Source organism: Sardina pilchardus, chromosome 5, assembly GCF_963854185.1.
Source record: "Sardina pilchardus chromosome 5, fSarPil1.1, whole genome shotgun sequence".
Lineage (NCBI taxonomy): Eukaryota > Metazoa > Chordata > Actinopteri > Clupeiformes > Clupeidae > Sardina > Sardina pilchardus.
Genome location: NC_084998.1, coordinates 19,147,157 through 19,166,906, shown reverse-complemented (window position 1 = coordinate 19,166,906; position 19,750 = coordinate 19,147,157). Strand labels below are relative to the sequence as shown.

Here is a 19,750-nt window from a genome sequence, read left to right as displayed (position 1 = left end):
AGCCAACATCTTGTTTATCTTCACTTTTCCTTTTCCACTGGCAGGGCTAGATGACAGATGCTATGGTTATGTGGTGTTCAAGCCACCAGTGCCTTCCTAGTGATACAGGTAGATGTGCCAATGTGCTTTATGGAATGCAGAGAGTAATTGCATAGGGATGCTCTGCTAGACAAAAAGCCTTGGCCATCTCAGACAGATAATATGCTTCAGTATCCAGAATCCTTGAAAGTATTAAGTACACGCTGGCAACAAGACTGGAAATTTCTCTCACATGTTCTCCGCCAGGTCAGATGAGGGGGCCAAACTTCCAGTTACTGCTGTAGTTACATCTAATCCGCCTGCAATGCTCTGGCGCCCTGTCTGGTCCAACATTGCGGTGTGTGGTAGCTGGCATCTTGCCCCCATTGTTGCAGTTATGCCTTGTGGCCTGTGGCCTTGTGGAGAGGTACATCATTACCTGATTCTGGGCTCATTGTATTATATTACAGCTGCAACAGATTATCTGTAAATACAACAAAATGGACAGGTATTTACAAATTATTAAAATGCACACAAGATATGAAATGAGATAATTGCAATATTTAGCAATAATTTACCTTAATACTTTATTTTACTAAATACCATCTGACAAATCATAGTGAACAGGTTAAAATGCAGGGTGCTATTCGGGTAAACCTGAAGTATTCTAGCCTCTTTCTTGCTGTAACTGAAATGTTCCACCATACAAGACTCATGCTATGACTGAAGGTGATGAAATACTGGAGTGGATAAGTGGAAATGTTACACAAATCAAGGACGAATGATTAGAACCTATTAGCACTGGAAGTTCACAGTAAAGCCAACATCTGCAGACAAGATCTGCCGATTAATGTACAATGACTCACACTGCTTCGGGTTTTATATGGCATTTCTGTCTGGTAAAATGAGGAGGAGTTAGATGGATGCCGTTAATGGAGCTCATAGAGAAATCCCCTTATGGGCTGTATTCATGAATCAGTGCATATAACATTAGCCTTTCCTCTCGAAGAACTCCACAGATTCACCATGGGGCCCTGTCAGAACCCACATTTTTACAGGATGATGTCACATTCAGCTCCCGGTTCACTAGAGGACGTGAGAAGTAAGGCAAAGACTTTATTCTTCTCACTCTTAACACAAAACAGATTCTTGATGTTAAAGCACTCCCCAAGCCATCTGCCAACGTAACACAAACATTCATGAATAGCCCTGGCCATAATGTTTCAGATATCCGTCCTCTTTGCTCTAGATCAGCAGCAGAGCTACGCTGGCCTATACTCTTATCAACTGTTGCCGCTGAAAGTATTTGTGGTTTATGGTGAGCACTTTGTCGAGAACGAATGACAAATCAAGCCTCTTTTCCTTTTTCCCACACAAAATTTCCACGTCATTCAACAAGTTATCTACAAGTTTCACCTTTTGGACTACTGCCCATTTAAATGTTAAACAAAGGTGTGGCCTACAAATACCCCTCAATTGCTATTGCATGCTATTGAGTATTATTATAATATTTACTATTAAGCGCTATTAACTAAGGCCTGTTTTGTAGATACCCAGTATTGAGGGTTAACGTGCTCTCCTTAGCCCATAATACATTCAGGGGTTGGTTCATGTGTTCAGCTTTGTCAAACCTCTCTTTTGTAACAAGACAATACTACCATTTATTCAGAGAAAAATATTTTTAGAAGTATATGCACCACAAGGACTCCGCATTCATATTAATTCAGTCTTGTGTGTACCCTTATGCGTTGGAGTGGTGGCATAGAGCACAATGTTGACCTCTTTTAAACCATCCCTGGGAAAGTCATTACATTTATGCAGCACACAGCATCAAGTGAATGTTCAAGGAAAGCATATAAACGCCAAAATAAACGCTGGGGCATGCAGCTTAAACTGTTTTGGCTGGACATAAAGATCATACTTTTTGTTCTTGGAGAGGATATCACTACAGGTCACATCGCATTTGTGGCAGTCTTGCTTCTTTATTAAATCCTGGGCTAATATAAAAAAGAGGCCCTCAAGATTTTGAATGCCATGCTGGCAGCATATGTGGAGTGAAGGAAGTCAGAGGTTTTGGCCTATGAGTTATGGACGCTTCTCTCATCGCTTCATGGAGCTGGACTAGGACTATCTGTTCCATACATTGTAATCATTTGTTAAATGTAAAGGATTGTTGTAGCACGTCATACAAAGTCCACCACAACTAAAAGAAATTACACGTTTTGTTGTGGATTTTGCTTTAAGACATCACAGAAAGTTGGAGGAGGTCTGACACATATGCATATTAGTTGCATATTACACTTACAACTAGTATAGTAGGCCTAAGTAAGAACTATTCCACGTGTCCACAACCAAATAATCTTCTGTCAAGGTAACAAATTGTTGCCTTCCACTTCCTAAATGGTCTCTTGTGCATGAACGTGGCACTGGACTAATGTAAAAAAAAAAAAGGTAGGGTTCGATATCCATGGAACGTGACCCCTCTTGCATTATTAGGCTATACATCAGCGGCGCAAAAGTTGAATTACGCTTCAGTTTAGTGGATACTCTGAAGCAGATGTGCAGTTCGCATGCAAAGGCAAAGAGTACTTGTTTAAAAGGAGGGGTGGTTCCTACAAGCGTCTTATTTCAGGTCGATGGGATGCGTCCAAACGGGCGGAGTTTACGCGACCGTCTTGGAAAATGTGCAATACGAGTAATCTGTGTGTAGCATTCAGCAGTCATCTAATTTTCAGCTGTAGTCAGAGTGTGCTGTGCCCCCAATTACTAAATGGGTTTAAAATGACCAAACCAAAATCATAGAACCATAGGGCATTTGAAATAACCAGGTGTTCGTTGGACGGCTACATCAGCCTGTGGCTTCTCTTTTCCCCGCGGTGCGTGTAGTACTGAATGCTCCATAAGCGCGTGCAAGCGAGTCATGTTGGTTGGTGTTGCCAGTTTTTGATCAATGACGACTCTCGAGATGAATGAATATTAATCTTGAAGTCGTCATGCCAGCTCAGGATCACCCGTAGCCTACACAGTGAACAGGTTTAGTAGCCTACGTGGATGAGACATGGCTATGCTGGCACTGACTGGTATTTTTTTGCTACATTTATTACGCTTTAGCTACGCGTCCTGGGACTGGGTAAAGCCAAACCAGGTGGAGAGCGAATCTATCCACTTCCAGGGTTCTGCCGCATATAAAGCGAAGCAACCTCCGCACATCATTTTCATTCTAACGGATGACCAGGGATTTCACGACATAGGCTACCATGATTCGGACATCCGCACTCCAACACTGGACAAGCTTGCCAAGGAGGGAGTCAAACTAGAGAACTATTATGTGCAACCCCTTTGTACACCGTCACGCAGTCAGCTGATCACTGGCAGGTAAGTTATCAATTTGACAAAGAAGTGTGCAGTTGATGTTATTAAGATTACTTAGAGCTTCATGAAAGATAGCTTGAAATGAATACCCTATGTGCAAGGTAAAATACTAGAGTACATATGCTTAGTACATGTGTGTATGTATAGCCTAAAAATGTAATGTCATAACAGTTATATCATTACCCTGTTATAGCCCAGCTATGGCACGGTATAATACAGCACTAATCTCATATTAACTCTAACACGGAACTGAATGCATCTAAACCAGAAACTCTACAGATATGCACACACATAGTATGTGTTCTCTCTCTCTCTCTCTCTCTCTCTCTCTCTCTCTCTCTCTCTCTCTCTCTCTCTCTCTCTCTCTCTCTCTCTCACACACACACACACACACACACACACACACACACACAGACACACACACACACACACACACACACACAACCTAGTTTATATGTGTTTCTCAGAGAGAGGGAGCTAATTGCACAGACAGAAAATGCCACAGCATCTTTCAGAGGTGAGAAATGAGAACAGTATGCAGGAAAAGGTCAGCAGCACGGCGATTTCCATTGGCAACACAGGCCCCAATTACCCAATCTTACTTCCGAGAAATCTCCAAATACAATTGCACAGTCATTGTGCTTTACAGGAAATGGGCAGAAGGGACCAAAACAGTGGACAGAGTATCGGCGAAGTGGTCTTTCTTCCTCTTCAGTCTTAGCCAGGGGAAGAAGCCACAGAGCGTCTTTGAGAAGTGTTTGTATAGGTTGAAGTTGGCAAACAGGCGAAAACAAAGAGAACCAGAGAGCGGTGTAGTTTACTTTGACGCCACCGAGATGTGAAACACAAGTGGAGGATGTGTGATGACTTTTAAGTGTTGGGGGAAAGACTAAACATAAAACCAAAATGACAAAGGCTGAGGGAAGGTAATTCTAAAGTGGTTAAAGACGCAAGTGGTGGCTTTGGCGTAGACGCTTTTAAGGTTTGTTGGGGGAGTGCAAATCTGCAGAGTCGACTTTGTGCAGAGACCACACAGCTGCCGGTGACCGTCCTGGGAAACAGCTGTGCAGCTGTGTATCTTAACACAAGGACATTGTGCGCATATGTGTGCGGATGTGCACACACATCTGTATGTGTGTGTGGTGTTTGTGCATATATACAGTATCTATTTATCTAGCTTTTTAGGTCTCTCCTTCTCCATCTCTCCATCCCATGTAAATAGAAGAAGGCATACATAACCGAACTCCTGTAGACCCCAGCTATATAAATAATTCTCACGAAAACAGAAAACAGTGAAATGTGTCAGTGAAATGTTGATTCATTTCCTTAATTAGTATCATATGTAGCAGAGACATGATGTTTTAACTTTGATGTAATGAGTTTTTTCCAGTGTTAAAATGGCCTGTCTATGTTCTGTGATGCGTAATGAAGATGCTCTTAGGAAGAGACGTGTTTTACCGTAAAGCATGACATTACATGCATGATGATGTGTTTCATCTTACAAGGCTATTATGAGCATGATGGAACAGCTATAGACTCTATTAGTAGCTGTATTGGACCTGGTAGTGGTAGTGGCTTATTTTCTCTTCTCTCTGTGGCAATCCTTTAGAGCGTCTGGCGCCCAACATATTAATATTCTTCCTTTCTTTAAGTCCACTACTTCGCTGCAATTGCTACGTGACAACTGCTCAGCTTCGGGTGGAATCCCAATCCTGCCGATGAGAGTCTGTGTGACTTTGGATATAAGCGGTCGCCAAATACCACTCACTCTTCTCCGCTGTTTGTTCCCCCCCCCCCCCCGTCCATCCAGGTATCAGATCCACACTGGCCTCCAGCACTCCATCATCCGGCCCCGGCAGCCCAACTGCCTGCCCCAGCACATGGCCACGCTGCCCCAGCGGCTGCAGGAGGCCGGCTACGCCACCCACATGGTGGGCAAGTGGCACCTGGGCTTCTACAAGAAGGACTGCCTGCCCACGCGCCGCGGCTTCCACACCTACTTCGGCTCGCTGACCGGCAGCGTGGACTACTACACGTACAGCTCGTGCGACGGCAAGGCGCTGTGCGGCTACGACCTGCACGAGGGCGAGTCGGTGGCCTGGGGCCAGAAGGGCAAGTACTCCACGCACCTGTACACGCAGCGCGTGCGCAAGATCCTGGCGGCGCACGACCCGCACAGCCAGCCGCTCTTCCTCTTCGTGTCGCTGCAGGCCGTCCACACGCCCCTCAAGCCGCCCAAGGAGTACATCTACCCGTACCGCGGCATGGGCAACGTGGCGCGGCGCAAGTACGCGGCGGTGGTGTCCATCGTGGACGAGGCGGTGCACAACATCACCTACGCCCTGCGCAAGTACGGCTACTACAAGAACAGCGTGCTGGTCTTCTCCACGGACAACGGCGCGCAGCCCTTCACGGGCGGCAGCAACTGGCCGCTGCGCGGGAGGAAGGGCACCTACTGGGAGGGCGGCGTGAGGGGGCTGGGGTTCGTGCACAGCCCTTTGTTGAGGCACCGGCGGAGGGTGAGCAAGGCCCTGCTGCACATCACCGACTGGTTCCCCACGCTGGTCGGCCTGGCCAGGGGCAACGCGTCCCAGGACCCCGGGCTGGACGGCTACGACGTCTGGCCCGCCATCAGCGAGGGCAAGGAGTCGCCGCGCATGGAGATCCTGCACAACATCGACCCGCTGAACCGCAAGGGCCGCGGCTCCTGGAGGGACGGCGAGCAGGCGTGGGACACGGCCGTGCAGGCGGCCATCCGCGTGGGCGACTGGAAGCTGCTGACGGGCGACCCGGGCCACGGCGACTGGGTGCCGCCTCAGGTGCTGGCGCACTTCCCCGGCGGCTGGTGGAACCTGGAGCGCGGCGCCGGCCACCCGGCCAAGTCCGTCTGGCTCTACAACATCACCGGCGACCCGTGCGAGCGCCACGACATGGCCACCCAGCGGCCGGACGTGGTCAAGAAGCTCATGGCGCGGCTGGCGTACTACAACCGCACCGCCGTGCCCGTGCAGTACCCGCCGGACGACCCGCGCGCCAACCCCGACCGGAACGGCGGCGTGTGGGGGCCCTGGGTTGGCGACAACGAGGAAGTCGAACAGACCGTCTCCGGGGTCTACTATAAGCGGGGCAAGAATCGCAAGAAGAAGAAATGCAGGATCTGCCGGCTCAAGCCCTTCTTCAAGCGGCTGAACAAACGGGTCCTGTCCAACAGAATGTAGCACTGATGCTGTTGTCGTTGTTGCGCTTTTGCAAACCATAAACATTCTGCTCACTGCCCTCTGAGCCTTGGCATCCCACGTCTGAGAATCCCTGAGAGGTGGGATGCAAAAGCCTGAACTCTGTTTACATCTCACAGTACAACTCTGTAGTTTTTTCCCCAAGTGAATCCAGGGTGGAGTCTTACCTTTTACCTTCACAAGTCAGAAAAGGGCCGAAGCCTTTTGAAATCCACTGGTCTCAGAACTTTCCACTTACAAAGCCTTGTCTACCTGACCTGCGCGGCAATTTCACAAACATTTCATGCATTCCCCATGTGACCATCACACCACACGGAACATGCAGGAACAATGGAAAACTCTCAATGTGTTTATATATTCTTAAATCCTTAATTCCTTATTATAATTATTAGTGCATGTCTTGACATTTCTGAATGACATAATGCTGCACAGCATTGCAAAAACACACACACACTGGAACTTGCCTTGAGCATGTCAGATTCCCCTTTTTCATCATTCTGATAAAATAGAGTCCCAAACTATTAAACTGTTTCTCAACAGTGCCTTGTCACAAAATCTTGCTGGAATATTCTCTGTTGTGTTTCCATTTTGAATCAGCTTGTCACTCGCTTATCCAATGCTGTTGCATTCCAACTTTCCATTCCAAGGAATATGCTGGAATTGTTTCTGCGTTGGTAGCACATGTTTAGTATGCTGGCCAACAATTCGGTCATGTTTGAAAACAAATTGTGTTATGTGTGAGTTGGTAGGCCTTAGTCGTCCTCTGATACCAGAAAACAACTTGAAAGACTGTTTCACATAGAAAAACGTAAAGTTTTCCCACCTGTTTTGTCCCGGAATCTGAATTATTTAAGTGCTAATAGTGTTTCATTCACCTTGTAAATGTTCATTGTTGATCTTGCTTTTGACTTAGACGACTGTTGTGCTGAAACGGACACAATAAATGCCTAAATGCTTTCACTTTTCAAACACATCTCTTCATGGAGTATAACCCCCGACCCAGACTAGCATAAGTGTTTGTGTATTTGTGATGAATAGGGCACGCTGACCTTTATTGAAAGGCTCTGGGTGGCGGTCTGTCACCATGACAGGGCATTTACTCCTGCCTTGAAGTGGAGCGCCGAGATGAGCCGAGCCCTTTCAGACAACAGGTCTCCTCCGCTGGCATTTAGTGACAGGCGGTGAAGCACCAGATGCGCTCTTGTTTTGTCCTGTGGGTTTGGGCCTCAGCCCGCTGGAGGAGACGTAGTGTCCAGGGGCACGGAGCAGCTGTGTGTGTGCTAAGGAGATAAGACTGCTGCCGAGAGAGGCTTTTGATCGCTGACACTGACTCCGGCAGAGAGGAGAACTTATGAAAAGAGCCTCGGTCACCACAGAAGACTGCACGAGAAGAGGCACTAACGTAGGAGAACTTATTTATCTTTTTTAAAGATCTGCAAGTGGAGTTTCAGGGCATAGAGTGATCCATTCAAGATGTTGAACAAATGAATAAAAGCACCCCTTTCCATTGTTTCCTCATCAGGATAGTTTGGTTGAGTGAGTGACTCAGTCTAAACACCTCGGAGGCACTGTCATGCTGTTATTGTTACTTGTAGACAAATCGTTCAAATATGTTAGCTGTGTGAAATGTTTGTTTAAAGATTTCTTTCCCCGGTATAATTTTCCCGTTTACTGAGTCATAAGAAGTGTATCCCATCCCGTTTCCCCCACATTTAATCCTATTTGTGCAGACATCTAATCCTATTATTTATAGTCTTCATTTGATATTGAGTTTCATCCTTGTGTCTGCAGAGCAAAAGGCATCACAGAGAAGGTAGTCCTTACAAAAAGTCCTGCCCTACAGTACATCACAAGGTACACCTTGTCATTCAGACCTGCAGCAGCAGTATACTGGCAGTTCAATTCAGCATAGTGCCTGAATTGAGAGGAAAAACAATTGGCAGGATAAACTGTCTTTGCAACACCTGTCTTCCCCTGGAGTTATCTGATACGGTCTCTCATATGCATTTGTAATGGTAATCAGTGGAATTTTATACGCTCTCATCATGCCTGTGCAGGTGATGTTTTCACCACGAAAACCCGTTTTGTCGCTGCTGCTGTGAAAACCTTCATTCCAATGCAATATGTTTCAACAGTCTTGCGGAAGCGGGTTGGCTGAAGGCCGAGTCTGGGTGTCACCCAGTGGGGAGTCTGTCTGTGATATCAATCAGAGGCGTGTGCGTGTGTGTGTGTGTGTGTGTGTGTGTGTGTGTGTGTGTGTGTGTGTGTGTGTGTGTGTGTGTGTGTGTGTGTGTGTGTGTGTGTGTGTGTGTGTGTGTGTGTGTGTGTGTGTGTGTGTGTGTGTGTGTGTGTGTGTGTGTGTGTGTGTGTGTGTGCACTTATAGGTGTCTACAGTATGGCTTGTCCCTGACTCTTGCTGTACGCTGTAACTGTCTTGCTCCTCCGGTGAAAAGATAACCTCCTGTCATCTTTGGTTGGTCGACACGCACAAAAGCATTTAACCAACGTGAACCAGAGTCTGCTTTGTGAGCCCTAAAAAGCCCACAGGGAGGCTGTGGCTGTGGCACGGGTGGAGACGCAGAGGTGGGAGGAGAGGAAAAAAATGATAATCCTGATCTCTGCTGTCAGATAAAGATGAAAGGCGCAGACACGCCGAGGACAGGAGCTCACAGGATCCTGCTGGATGAGATTTTAGGCATTTTTGGTGGGCGTCCGCTGACTAAACACATGATAAAAATCTAAAGTGCTCGACTGAGCTGTTTGATCTGATTTTCCACAGGGAGCGTTGCGTTCTCTTTTTTTTGCTGTAAAGTTGGAGAGAGATGGAGAGTGGTAGACAGGCAGCACATCTTCTTGTGAGAGGAAGGATGCGCAGAGGAGAGCTTATGATGAGCAGCAGCATATGGCAGGAATCATCAGCAACACAATAACAATGAGAACTGCCTGAATATTATGGGATGTGAATTTATGAGTACGACTAACTGGATGGCCCAGCGTAAGGGAAAAAGGGTGACTTGTGTGTTTCATCAGGAAGAGAAATTATACTGTCTAGTGCCGATGCCAATTGAGCCTCTTCCACGAGCAAATGCTTTCACACTCTTAGTCGAACACATAAACATACACACACACACTAACACACACACACACACACACACACACACACAATCTCACAAATTCACAGAAATATATATAAACACACACAGGCCAGCTGTGCTTCGATGATGACTCACACCTCAGCGTTGCCATGGAGATTTTGGAATTTGTCTGGGAGAGGTATGAAGGGAGACTTGCAGGAACTAAAAGCTCAATCCACAAATGTTAGCACAGGCGAGACAAAGAGTGGTAGATTCGTACCCCACCGCTCTATTTTTAGCCCTAGATTGAGGCTCCTTTGAAGTGTCATTTGGCTGTGGAAGACCAGATGTGTTCATGTCTGGCTGGCACCGCTCACATCATTATGTGAATAGCTGTACTCTCTTGTCTTCGATCACTTTAAACACAGCTGAGATGGAGTGGCTGTCATACCAAAAGCCAGCACAGGGAGTCACTAATATTCTCCTTTCTTCCTCTCACATACAGCCCAAAGCCCCCAGAAGCCCTACCTAAACTGTTGTGTCTTTGTCATTTGGATAAATGATGGCACCTTCAGGGCCCCTTAGTGCTCATAAATGACTCCATATGAGCAAGGTTGGCCTCGGGATTTTGCGGATTTATGTTTGTGTGTGAGGCAAAAGACTGGGAAATTACTTGTCATGTCATTACAAGTCTGTAATTGTGTTTGAGCATGACAGCCATAAAAACCTGCGGTGTCTTGGCAAAGTAATTCACAAAGAATCGTTTTTAGCCATTCAGTATTTTCCATTCTAGTTTACCAGATAAGGCTTTACCTCTGTCCTTTCGGTCCTCTGGATTTTTTTTTTCGCAGAATACAATGTTCCCTTGTTGATTTTGTGTATATTCATAGATTTATGGAATCAAATATGAAAGAATAATGCAGTCTGTGGAAAGATTTCAGACCTCTAAATACCCATCCGTCATACTCTTCAGCTCTCAGATGAGTTCACCTTTTGCTGACCTTATTAGCTGTCATTTCTAGGGGGGGTGTTCACTGCAGATTTACAGCTGATGATCTGCCGTAATGGGGAATCGCTGCTTCTATTACTGTACAGTCATTGCAGCATGTGTTTTGTGTTCATCACCCTTCGTGATCCGTGCTCCCTATTTCTGTTCCAAAATGAAACTTTTATGCAAATGACACATACTGTACCTTCTCCAGCAAAGCACTTGCCCCTTTATGAGACAATGTGTTTATGAGTGTTAATCCTCTCTCTCTTTCTCCCTCTCTCCCTCTCTCTCTCTTTCTCTCTCTCTCTCTCTCACACTTACTCATACACACACACACACATGCACACACACTCTTGTTACTCACTCACTCACTCACTCACTCATATTCCCCCTTGCACTCAGTCCATCTCTCTCACACATGACTATGTTCTTTCATCTCTGATTTCCCCCCTCTGTTTCCAAACCCCATCCTCTGCCCCAGGAGAGTCTCTCTCATCTACTCACTGGAGCGTGACGCCGCTTGAAGGGCTTCGCTTTCTCTCCAGCAGCACGTCGGCATACAGTGTCCACAAAGGCAGCGCAGCAGACGCCGAGGCTCACGTGTGACGTGATGGAGGAAAAAAAACAAAGTTCAGGGGCTGCATGGGCTGTCTTGTATACGTCCCAGAGGGGATTCCTGCCTTTATGCCTGCTGCTGCTGCTGCTGCACCCTCCTCCTCCCACATCACATCTGAACTGAGATTTCCCTGGGATTCAGAAAAACAAAAGGGCACGCATTCATCTTATTCTTCATATCAGGTCTAGAAAAAGTACTCATGCACATGACCACTTTGCTTGACAAAAGCTAAAAGATGACTAGAGAATGAGTAAAGAGCTGGGGATAATAGTAGGTTAAGAAACATTATGCAAATGGTATGAGTGTTGCCACTATAAGTATTTTTCTTTCCAGATAGTTGATATGCAGAAAGTGAAACATCCTCTGGAGGAAAGGCATAACATGAAATGCAACATAGTCATGGCAACATGAAAGAGCCTGAGATGTTGAAGGAGTTCTTGCATCTGTGCGTGTGCGTGCGTGCATGTGTGCGTGTGTGTGCGTGTGTGTGCGTGTGTGTGTGTGTGTGCGTGTGTGTGTATCTGTGTGTGCGCACATTATCCACAGAGCATCAGCACATGCCTTTGTGGTAGCCAGCACGCCTTCCTCCCTGGCCCCGTGCATTTGGCAAAGGAGGGAGATGCAGTTGCCATGACGACGGCGCTGTGTATTCAGGAGAGCTGTTGAGCGCAGGGATTGGAGGAGAGGCGGGAGAGCGGGCGGGCAGAACACTGTAGCAAACCTGTCACCCACCATCTACCCCTCGCATCCTGTCTACAGATCAGGAAAGTGATAGAGAAGCGCTCACTCTACTCTTCCTTCGGCCATCCTCCTGCACGCTTCGCTCTGCACAGCCAAAGCTTTTTTTTTTACCAAAGCACACACTCACACACAACAAAACAAAACAAAGGACAATCAGACAGACTAACAGAGCTGCCATCCATCTCTGCGATCAAGCATGGCTACCATCACCTGTACCCGATTCACTGAGGAATACCAGCTCTTTGAGGAACTTGGAAAGTAAGTCATCACCTTCATACATTTGTTTGTGCTTATTTGAAAACAAATAACTGGAGTGAATGGGCATGAGTAAACTCTAATATGCTATAAAGTGTGTCAAATATACTGTTTTAAGAGATGTGGAAGTGTTTGAAAGATGGTGAGATAAGTGAACAGTGAGCTCAAATTAAGTTGACAAAAGCTGGAAGGGAGGCATGAAGGTTACCATGGGGCACTTCAAGCTGAAGTGGAAACAGGTGCGCCTGTCATCTCCAAGAGAACGTCTATGTATGTACTGCCACATGTTGAGCACGCTATTCCCAAATGCCAAGCATTTGCACCGTTGGCTGATAGACTTTCACCTCTAGATGGCAGGGTTAAAAGCTTTGTGCGGCGACAAAAGCTTAATTGTATGTGCGTTAAGCAGATGATTCGTTTTAATTAGATTTGATTGGGAGCTCGCCCTGATTGAATGATGGAGAAACTCTAGTGATAGATATTTGATATTCTATTTATTTTTCCTCTTTCTTTCTAAATTGCCTTGGTCTTATAGACACCGACATGTCTTAACAGATGTACAATGTAAGGGGGGGGGGGGGGACATTATTTGGTTTCATATTTTGAAATGCTGTGTTGTAGTATGGGCAATTACATATTAATTATTGAAATCAAGTCAGATAATTAATCATAGGCACATTTTAATAAGTAAAGAGCAGTGAAATGAACAGTATCAGGAGACTGTATGAGAAGAATTTATCACTTAAAACAAACCAAGTGGCCGCTGTGGCTCTCTGAAACACTCGTAATGAAGAGAAGAGCGGCTGTGAGCAGAGAATGTACTTTTTCTCTGAGTGCTTCTCACACCTACGGAGAGAGAGAGGGTCCACAGACCCTGCAGCCCACCTGCCCACATCCATACTCCCACTCACAGCATGGCTCATACAATCATACAACACACACACACACACACACACACACACTAACTGTTGAGTACAAGCTGCCCAAGCCAAGTTGCTTACATCATTTTATTTGAAGGCAGGCAGACATCCAGCACCTCACAGACGAAAAAACATGTCTAATCCAATATAATCTTCTGCTGCGGTGTGGTGTGTGTTTTTGTCATTGCATCACTCAGAACAATCAGACAAGTCTAGCCCACCAGAATTCACTAAATGTCCAAGACATTCACACTGAGGGTTACACAGAGGAGGAACCCCATCACTACCCCTTCCTATCCAGTGGCCACGCTTTTAGTGCGTGCTGAGTGACAGACACGAGTGGCAACTAACATTAGTCAGCTAGGCAGCCTTCCTCCGATTGGGATGGATTGCATAACCAACAATCTGCTCTTGTGTCCTCTTGCTATTCACGAAAGAAAAGTGAGCTGTGTAACTTAATAACCGTGATCTGTTGGAGCCTGGGGAATGTGATGAAGAAGTACAGCCAGAGTCAGAACTGCGCTTAATTGAGTTAGTCAAGAATTACGTTGCAAATGTACTACTGCAACCCAGCAAGTCTTTCAATCAACTAACTTCATTTAGATGTAGGCCTAGTCACAGAGAGGAGACAAGAATTAGAATTAGAAGCAAAAACCTTTGTCCTTGACATGTCATTTTATTGCCAATATTTGGCATTCCAACCATCAGTCCTCAACATGCTTGTATGTTTTGTGTCTTTTAACTGCACAATGTCAGCCATAGGAAGAGAATCCGCTCTTTCATTTGAATAGTTTTAAACAATCAAATGAATCTCTGTATACACTCTGATCATGTTTGGATGACTTTTCAGACTTTTGACTTGTTGATCCTAGCGATGCTGGAATTGCCACTTAACACCATGCTCCACTGTTTCCCAGGGGAGCGTTTTCAGTGGTGCGCCGATGTGTAAAAGTCCTCATAGGGCAGGAGTATGCTGCCAAGATAATCAACACCAAGAAGCTGTCTGCCAGGGGTAAGTGGAAGCCCTGTCATACTGTCTTAAATGCACTGTGTTACACTTAATCTGTTGAGGCATCACACTACTGCCAGTGCACTTCACTAAGCTACATGCATTAGCATTCTATGTAAGGTTTGGTGTTCTAAACTAGAGTTTAAAGAGTTCCAGGGCTCTTGGGTTGAGTGTGGCCTATACTGAAACCGAGAGGTCATAACATAAATGCTTATGTTTCTTTTAGAAGAGATTTTCTCCTAAAAATATACAGGAATAGTGCAGCAAAGAATCAAATATCAAATATGCAAACTAACTTGCCATCAATGCTATCAATGGCCGACATCCAATCCGGCTCTGGGCCTCTGGGAAATATGGACTCCTGTCGAGGCTCTTTGGCTATACTTTCGTCATCACAAGAGCTTTCAGAACAGCAGAGCAGATGAAAGATATACTGTATACCAGAAGTGTGGGAGGACTTTAAAAGCATTTTGGCACTTTTTACCGCCCACACTCAGTGTATAGAGACACATCACTTTGTAGTCAACCTTGAGGTTTGACTCGCTAAAGGGATGTTAAAGTGCAGATAAAGTGCAGTTACTGACAAGCTGCAACTGTTTGCATCAATTTCATTCAAATAATCTGTCTCTATTTATATTGGAAACTCCGTCCCTTTGCGATATATCACTGCTTGTGTCAAAATATCTTTCATCCCTCTCGAAGATTGTGGGGAATGCCACCAAATTACTGGACACATCATTATTTTGCCAGCTGACACCAGAACAAATGGATTACGTAATAGCATGTGATTTCAAACAGAGTAAATTAGATTTTTTGAAGGTATATTGAGTCACGGTAAACAGATTCTGTTGAAGTATCTACAAGCATCACTATTGAAAGCAGATATAGCCACTTACGTTAATGAACTATGGCTGAATCCTGAAGTCAGCCCTGAGGACTAAGGACTAAAGACTCACAGACTTATTCACACCTGCCTTGTTTAGTTCGATTAAAACGAACTCAAGTTTGTTTCTTGCTTGGTTCGGACCTTTTTTACTGGTGTGAATACAATCACTCGAACTCTAGTGCGGACCAAACAAGCGGACCGAGACCCAGCTGAGGAGGTGGTCTCGGAGCGGTTCCTATCAAACCCTGGTGCGGTTCGTTTATGGTGTGAAAGCAGACCGACCTTGATCCGACCCAGTTACAGAAATCTACCTTTTTTGGATTTGACGAGCTCCCGTAGTTTTTGCGCATTATGGGAAATGTAGGATAGCTCCGTGACGCACAGCAGCTGTAAGCAGCAGTGGGCTAACGCTTTTTTGCCAACAATAATTTGATTTTGCATCTCCTACCCGTTCCGTCTTCCGTAGGCCTGCTGTTAGCATGTTGGACACACATGAGAGCTCTTCTCAGCTGTTTTGTTGCACGTCTTCGTCGTTGCAAAATTACGAGCATGATATTGTTAAACTTGCATTAAACGGTCTTGACGCTCAAGCACTTCTGCAAAGCTGTAACTGTATAAACTATATTGCTAGGATAATAACGAGTACAGTACGCAAGCATAGTATTTACTTGGGCCAACTTTGACTTTGGCTTCCTATTCTTCACCCCACCTATAGCCAATGGTTGAACGACCTTAGCACATGTGCTTTTGTTTATAAATTCTGGTCCGGTTGCAATTAATCACGGTGTGAAAGCGAACCGCACTAAAAAAGAAAAAAAGAAAAAAAAATTGGTCCGGACCAAATAAGTGAACTAACGGACCTTCCTGGTGTGAATACGCCCTTATTAATTGATCTCAGGTGCTACTGTAAGTGAGTGAGTGTGTGAGACCACATGGGCTCAGGTATCAATGGGATTGGGACAGCACTTCACAAGATCACATGTACCTTGACGATGTTTAATAACAAAGATGTTGCTGACACGTGCACCATGCACGTGTGTCGGGCTGTTGTTTACCTTCGTAATTTCCGGATTTTCCTATGGTCTCCCTGGTAAACGTCACTCCCAACACTTTAAACTGTGGGTCCCTTTGGTGAAGTCTGCACTGATGCAGACTCACGGAAAGGGCTTGGTAAGTGTGTAATCAAACCCTCATGCCCTTTGTAATTCGACATTGGAACAGTCTGTGAGTCTGTGAGTACGGACTTTGGGATTGGGCCAATGTGTTGGTGTAGCCTTCATTTAATTTCAGTTCATTCAAACTGCAGGTGTGGCATCCAACTCTTCACAAAAGTTTGGGTGGTGGGGATGGGCTGTGGGTGTGTTTACTGAGAGAGGGGGGCCTCCATAGCCTGGCAAGCCAAACTATACAGAAATGTATAGTCTGGAGTCGGACCATTCACAGAGCTGAAGCCTGGGGGTGGGATGAACCGGTGTCTTTCAAACTACTCTGCAGTATAGGCCAGCACTTGTAACCAATCGTAGCCGGTCGGCAAAACGGCAAATACATCCTTCTTTAAAACTAATGACTGCTCAACCTTCAAAGAAAAGCCCAAGTCTAACTCTTCCAAAGCCGATTCAAACGAGCGCGCTTCGTTTGCCTCATCCATCTTTCGTTGTTCTCTATGGTTGTTTTAACACGGTCTCACACCCAACTCGTCGAACAAGGACGCATGGTCAAGCCCCCTGGCGTCAATATTGGAAGCCGAACGTGCCTCGCAGCTCTGTCGTCACCGTGCTAAGGCGGGCTCAAGGACTCTGTGCACAGATAGAGTGTTCTGATTGGACAGGCGTCTGGTGTCGAACGTAGGCATGGCCTTAACGGTGCGACCCTAGACCATCCCGCTAGGCAAAAATATTTTTTGCCGCTATGGGTGGGTCTAGATTTCTAGGCTAGGGCCTCCAAGCCGTGTTAAAACTATGTAGCAGTTACACTTTAATGTTAGCCTGGGTGTTCCCATGCTGCCTTGCGTGCAATTTCATTCACGCTGCTAAGGCAGTCTGGAAACTACCGCTCTAATTTTTGCCTGAGATAGAGGACCAATCACAGAACAGGGGGAAAAGCAAGACGATGGTGAGCTATGCACAGACACATTTGATAGACATCTGTGGCGCCCAATGAACGGATCTGGGCATTTTTTTCAAATACGAGAAAATTAACGTTTCTTTGCCAGACCACGTCTCATTTGAGAAGTGGTAGGTGCTAGCCAGGCTAGAAGCACACTGGATATCAGCTCCATTTCCACTTTGAGCAAGTGTCATTTTGATGATTACCTGCAGATGTGTTGGTCTCAGTGGACCATCTGGAACAAACATTTAAGGCTAGAAACCTTGTCTTGCTAAAGCATTTGCTTGCATAAAGCACTTTCCAAGCATTAATTGCTATATTTTGTTACTGACCATATTTTAGACACTGAAGAAATGATATGACCATTTGAAATGTGATTTTGAGCAGATGTCTGTTAGGGAACGCAGTAGCCTAGATAATTATTCTGACCCTAAGGAACATTCAGCCTTCTGAACATGACTCATGCAACCCTATGGATTTTGCAGCAGTCTGCCTGCACCTGAGGCAAACCAGTGTCCAACAAGGGAAACAAGCATTACCACACAGCCATAACAAAACAACCTTGGGGTCACCACCAAAGTACAGAAAATGAAGGAGGGGGATGCGAGCAGGACAGTGTGAATCCACCCACACACACATCTGCAGTTACGTCATCACTGATTTTGCTCAAAGCTCCATTCTCCAATCTCTTAAGGTTGATTGACAGTCATCGCGCACCCCAGCCTGATTTGTGGGATATTTAAACCATCCTTACCTGCCAGATTTGACAGATTGTTCCTGAGACATTGAGCTGTTCATTGCTTACAGGTATTGAGTACAGCCTTTACCATATGTCTGATAGCGAATATCTAATAGCTAATTTAGCCCACTCATGCACCCACGTAATGTGCTTGCTAATGTTTAACATACCAAGTATGCATTAAGTCTGACTACACATACTGATAACACCCCCTCACCCAAACCCCACCAAACCCACGCACGCACGCACGCACGCACGGACGCACACACAAACACACACACACCAGCTCAGACATCCACTGGGCCGAGTCCCTTCATGTGGATTAAAAACACTAATGAGTAAGCGCATCTGAGGAGCATTTGAAAATGAGCCATTGTAATTATGTAATCTGGATGTCTAAGCCTCTCTGGGATTCCAAGCGCTGTCTTAAATGAACTTAAAAAAACATTCTGTTTGGACCTAATGAGTAAGATTTAATTTAGTTTCCATTCCATCAACAGTCTCCACTCTCCTTTGGAAGCACGCAAATCAGCTGCAAGTAGAGTATCCTTGTGAAATGTACCAGAGTAGTCATAATGGTGATTTGGCTGTTAGAGATGCAGTTGGCCGACAATTGGTATTGGCTGGCAAAACGTGGAAATGGCAGAATGGCGAAATGGCAGAATTAACCATTACATTTTCAGCATTTTCTTCTCTATCATCTGTTTGTTTTTTGGCGAGATGATGGGTGTTGTTGACTCGTTATGTGTCATATTGAAGACTTTAGGAGGAAGAAACAGCAGGACTTCCAAAACCAGTGGCATATCACTAGTTCTTTATTGTTGTTAATGCATTATGGAACATTTTCTAGCTAACACACACTTGTCGCCCCATCTTTCATGTAAGGCTCCTTAATATGGCCGTAATTAATTCAATGACTAGATGCATTAGGAATTCACACGTTCCAGAACAGCTGGTCTTTTAGTGATAAGGTTTGAGACATCCGCTTCGCCCCTTTAAAGCTGAAGTAGGCTTCGTATAGCGCATTATATAGGGAAGCTAGGGTGCAGTGTGACTCAAAGAGGTGTTTACTCAGAAAGACGAGGAGTCTGGAACAGGCCTGAAGGTTCTGGAGACTCAGGTCCTCCCACTCTGTTCTCACATGAAGAGCCTGTATGGGGCGGTGGCCGCGCAGTGATGGAGAACGTCTCGCGATCCAGGACACTCAGGGCTGGAGTGTCTTTGGAGAGGCTTGCGTGGGTAAGCCGAAGCTTACTCACCTTCGGAAAAAAGGGTATGGGTGAAAGCAAGGGCCAGTGCACAAAGACCAGTTGGGTGGTGAAGGAAAAGTAGCTAAAGTAGGTTTAGACAATGGGAGAGCATTCTGAGTTGGAAAGGTAAGATGTAGGTGCTACATTCACACCGCAAGTCTTAATGCTTCAATACTTTTGCTCAGATCCGGTGTTTTTTGGTGTGACTGTTCACATTACCTTTTAAAATTTGGCCTGTATCAGATTCCAGTGTGAACTGTTTGCGTTTCCAAACTGACTGGCATGCGCAAAAGAGCAGTAACAGTGACCTCAGCCAACTCCTGTCAGTGCATAATTGTGACACATGTCGATGTAGATGTAAAAGTCACATAAAATCCGCCTTGTTTGTTCACACTGTGAACATTGAAAACATTGACACTGAAAAAAAATCGGACCTGGATCTGATTCAGGATCACATATGGAGGTGGTCTAAATCTGTTTTGAGATTTCAGATCTGGGCAAGTCACCTGGTCACTTGACCAATCCCAAAAAAATCAG

General features: G+C 45.6%; 2 protein-coding genes across 3 annotated transcripts in view; both read left to right on the top strand.

Annotated features, from left to right (window-relative positions):
* The first annotated feature begins 2,985 nt into the window (after positions 1-2,985).
* Positions 2,986-7,614, top strand: arsib (arylsulfatase family, member Ib). Its single transcript, XM_062535656.1, has 2 exons — positions 2,986-3,393; positions 5,201-7,614. The coding sequence occupies exons 1-2, from the start codon at positions 3,077-3,079 to the stop codon at positions 6,606-6,608; spliced, it is 1,725 nt and encodes a 574-aa protein (XP_062391640.1). The 5' UTR covers positions 2,986-3,076; the 3' UTR covers positions 6,609-7,614.
* Positions 7,615-12,135: 4,521 nt separating this feature from the next.
* Positions 12,136-19,750, top strand: part of camk2a (calcium/calmodulin-dependent protein kinase II alpha) — a 47,678-nt gene continuing 40,063 nt past the window's right edge. For both annotated transcript variants that reach the window (XM_062536814.1, XM_062536813.1), the window contains exons 1-2: positions 12,136-12,306; positions 14,141-14,235. In XM_062536814.1, coding sequence (XP_062392798.1) covers positions 12,245-12,306; positions 14,141-14,235 — 157 coding nt within the window. In that variant the 5' untranslated portion in view covers positions 12,136-12,244. The remainder of the gene's footprint in view (positions 12,307-14,140; positions 14,236-19,750) is intronic.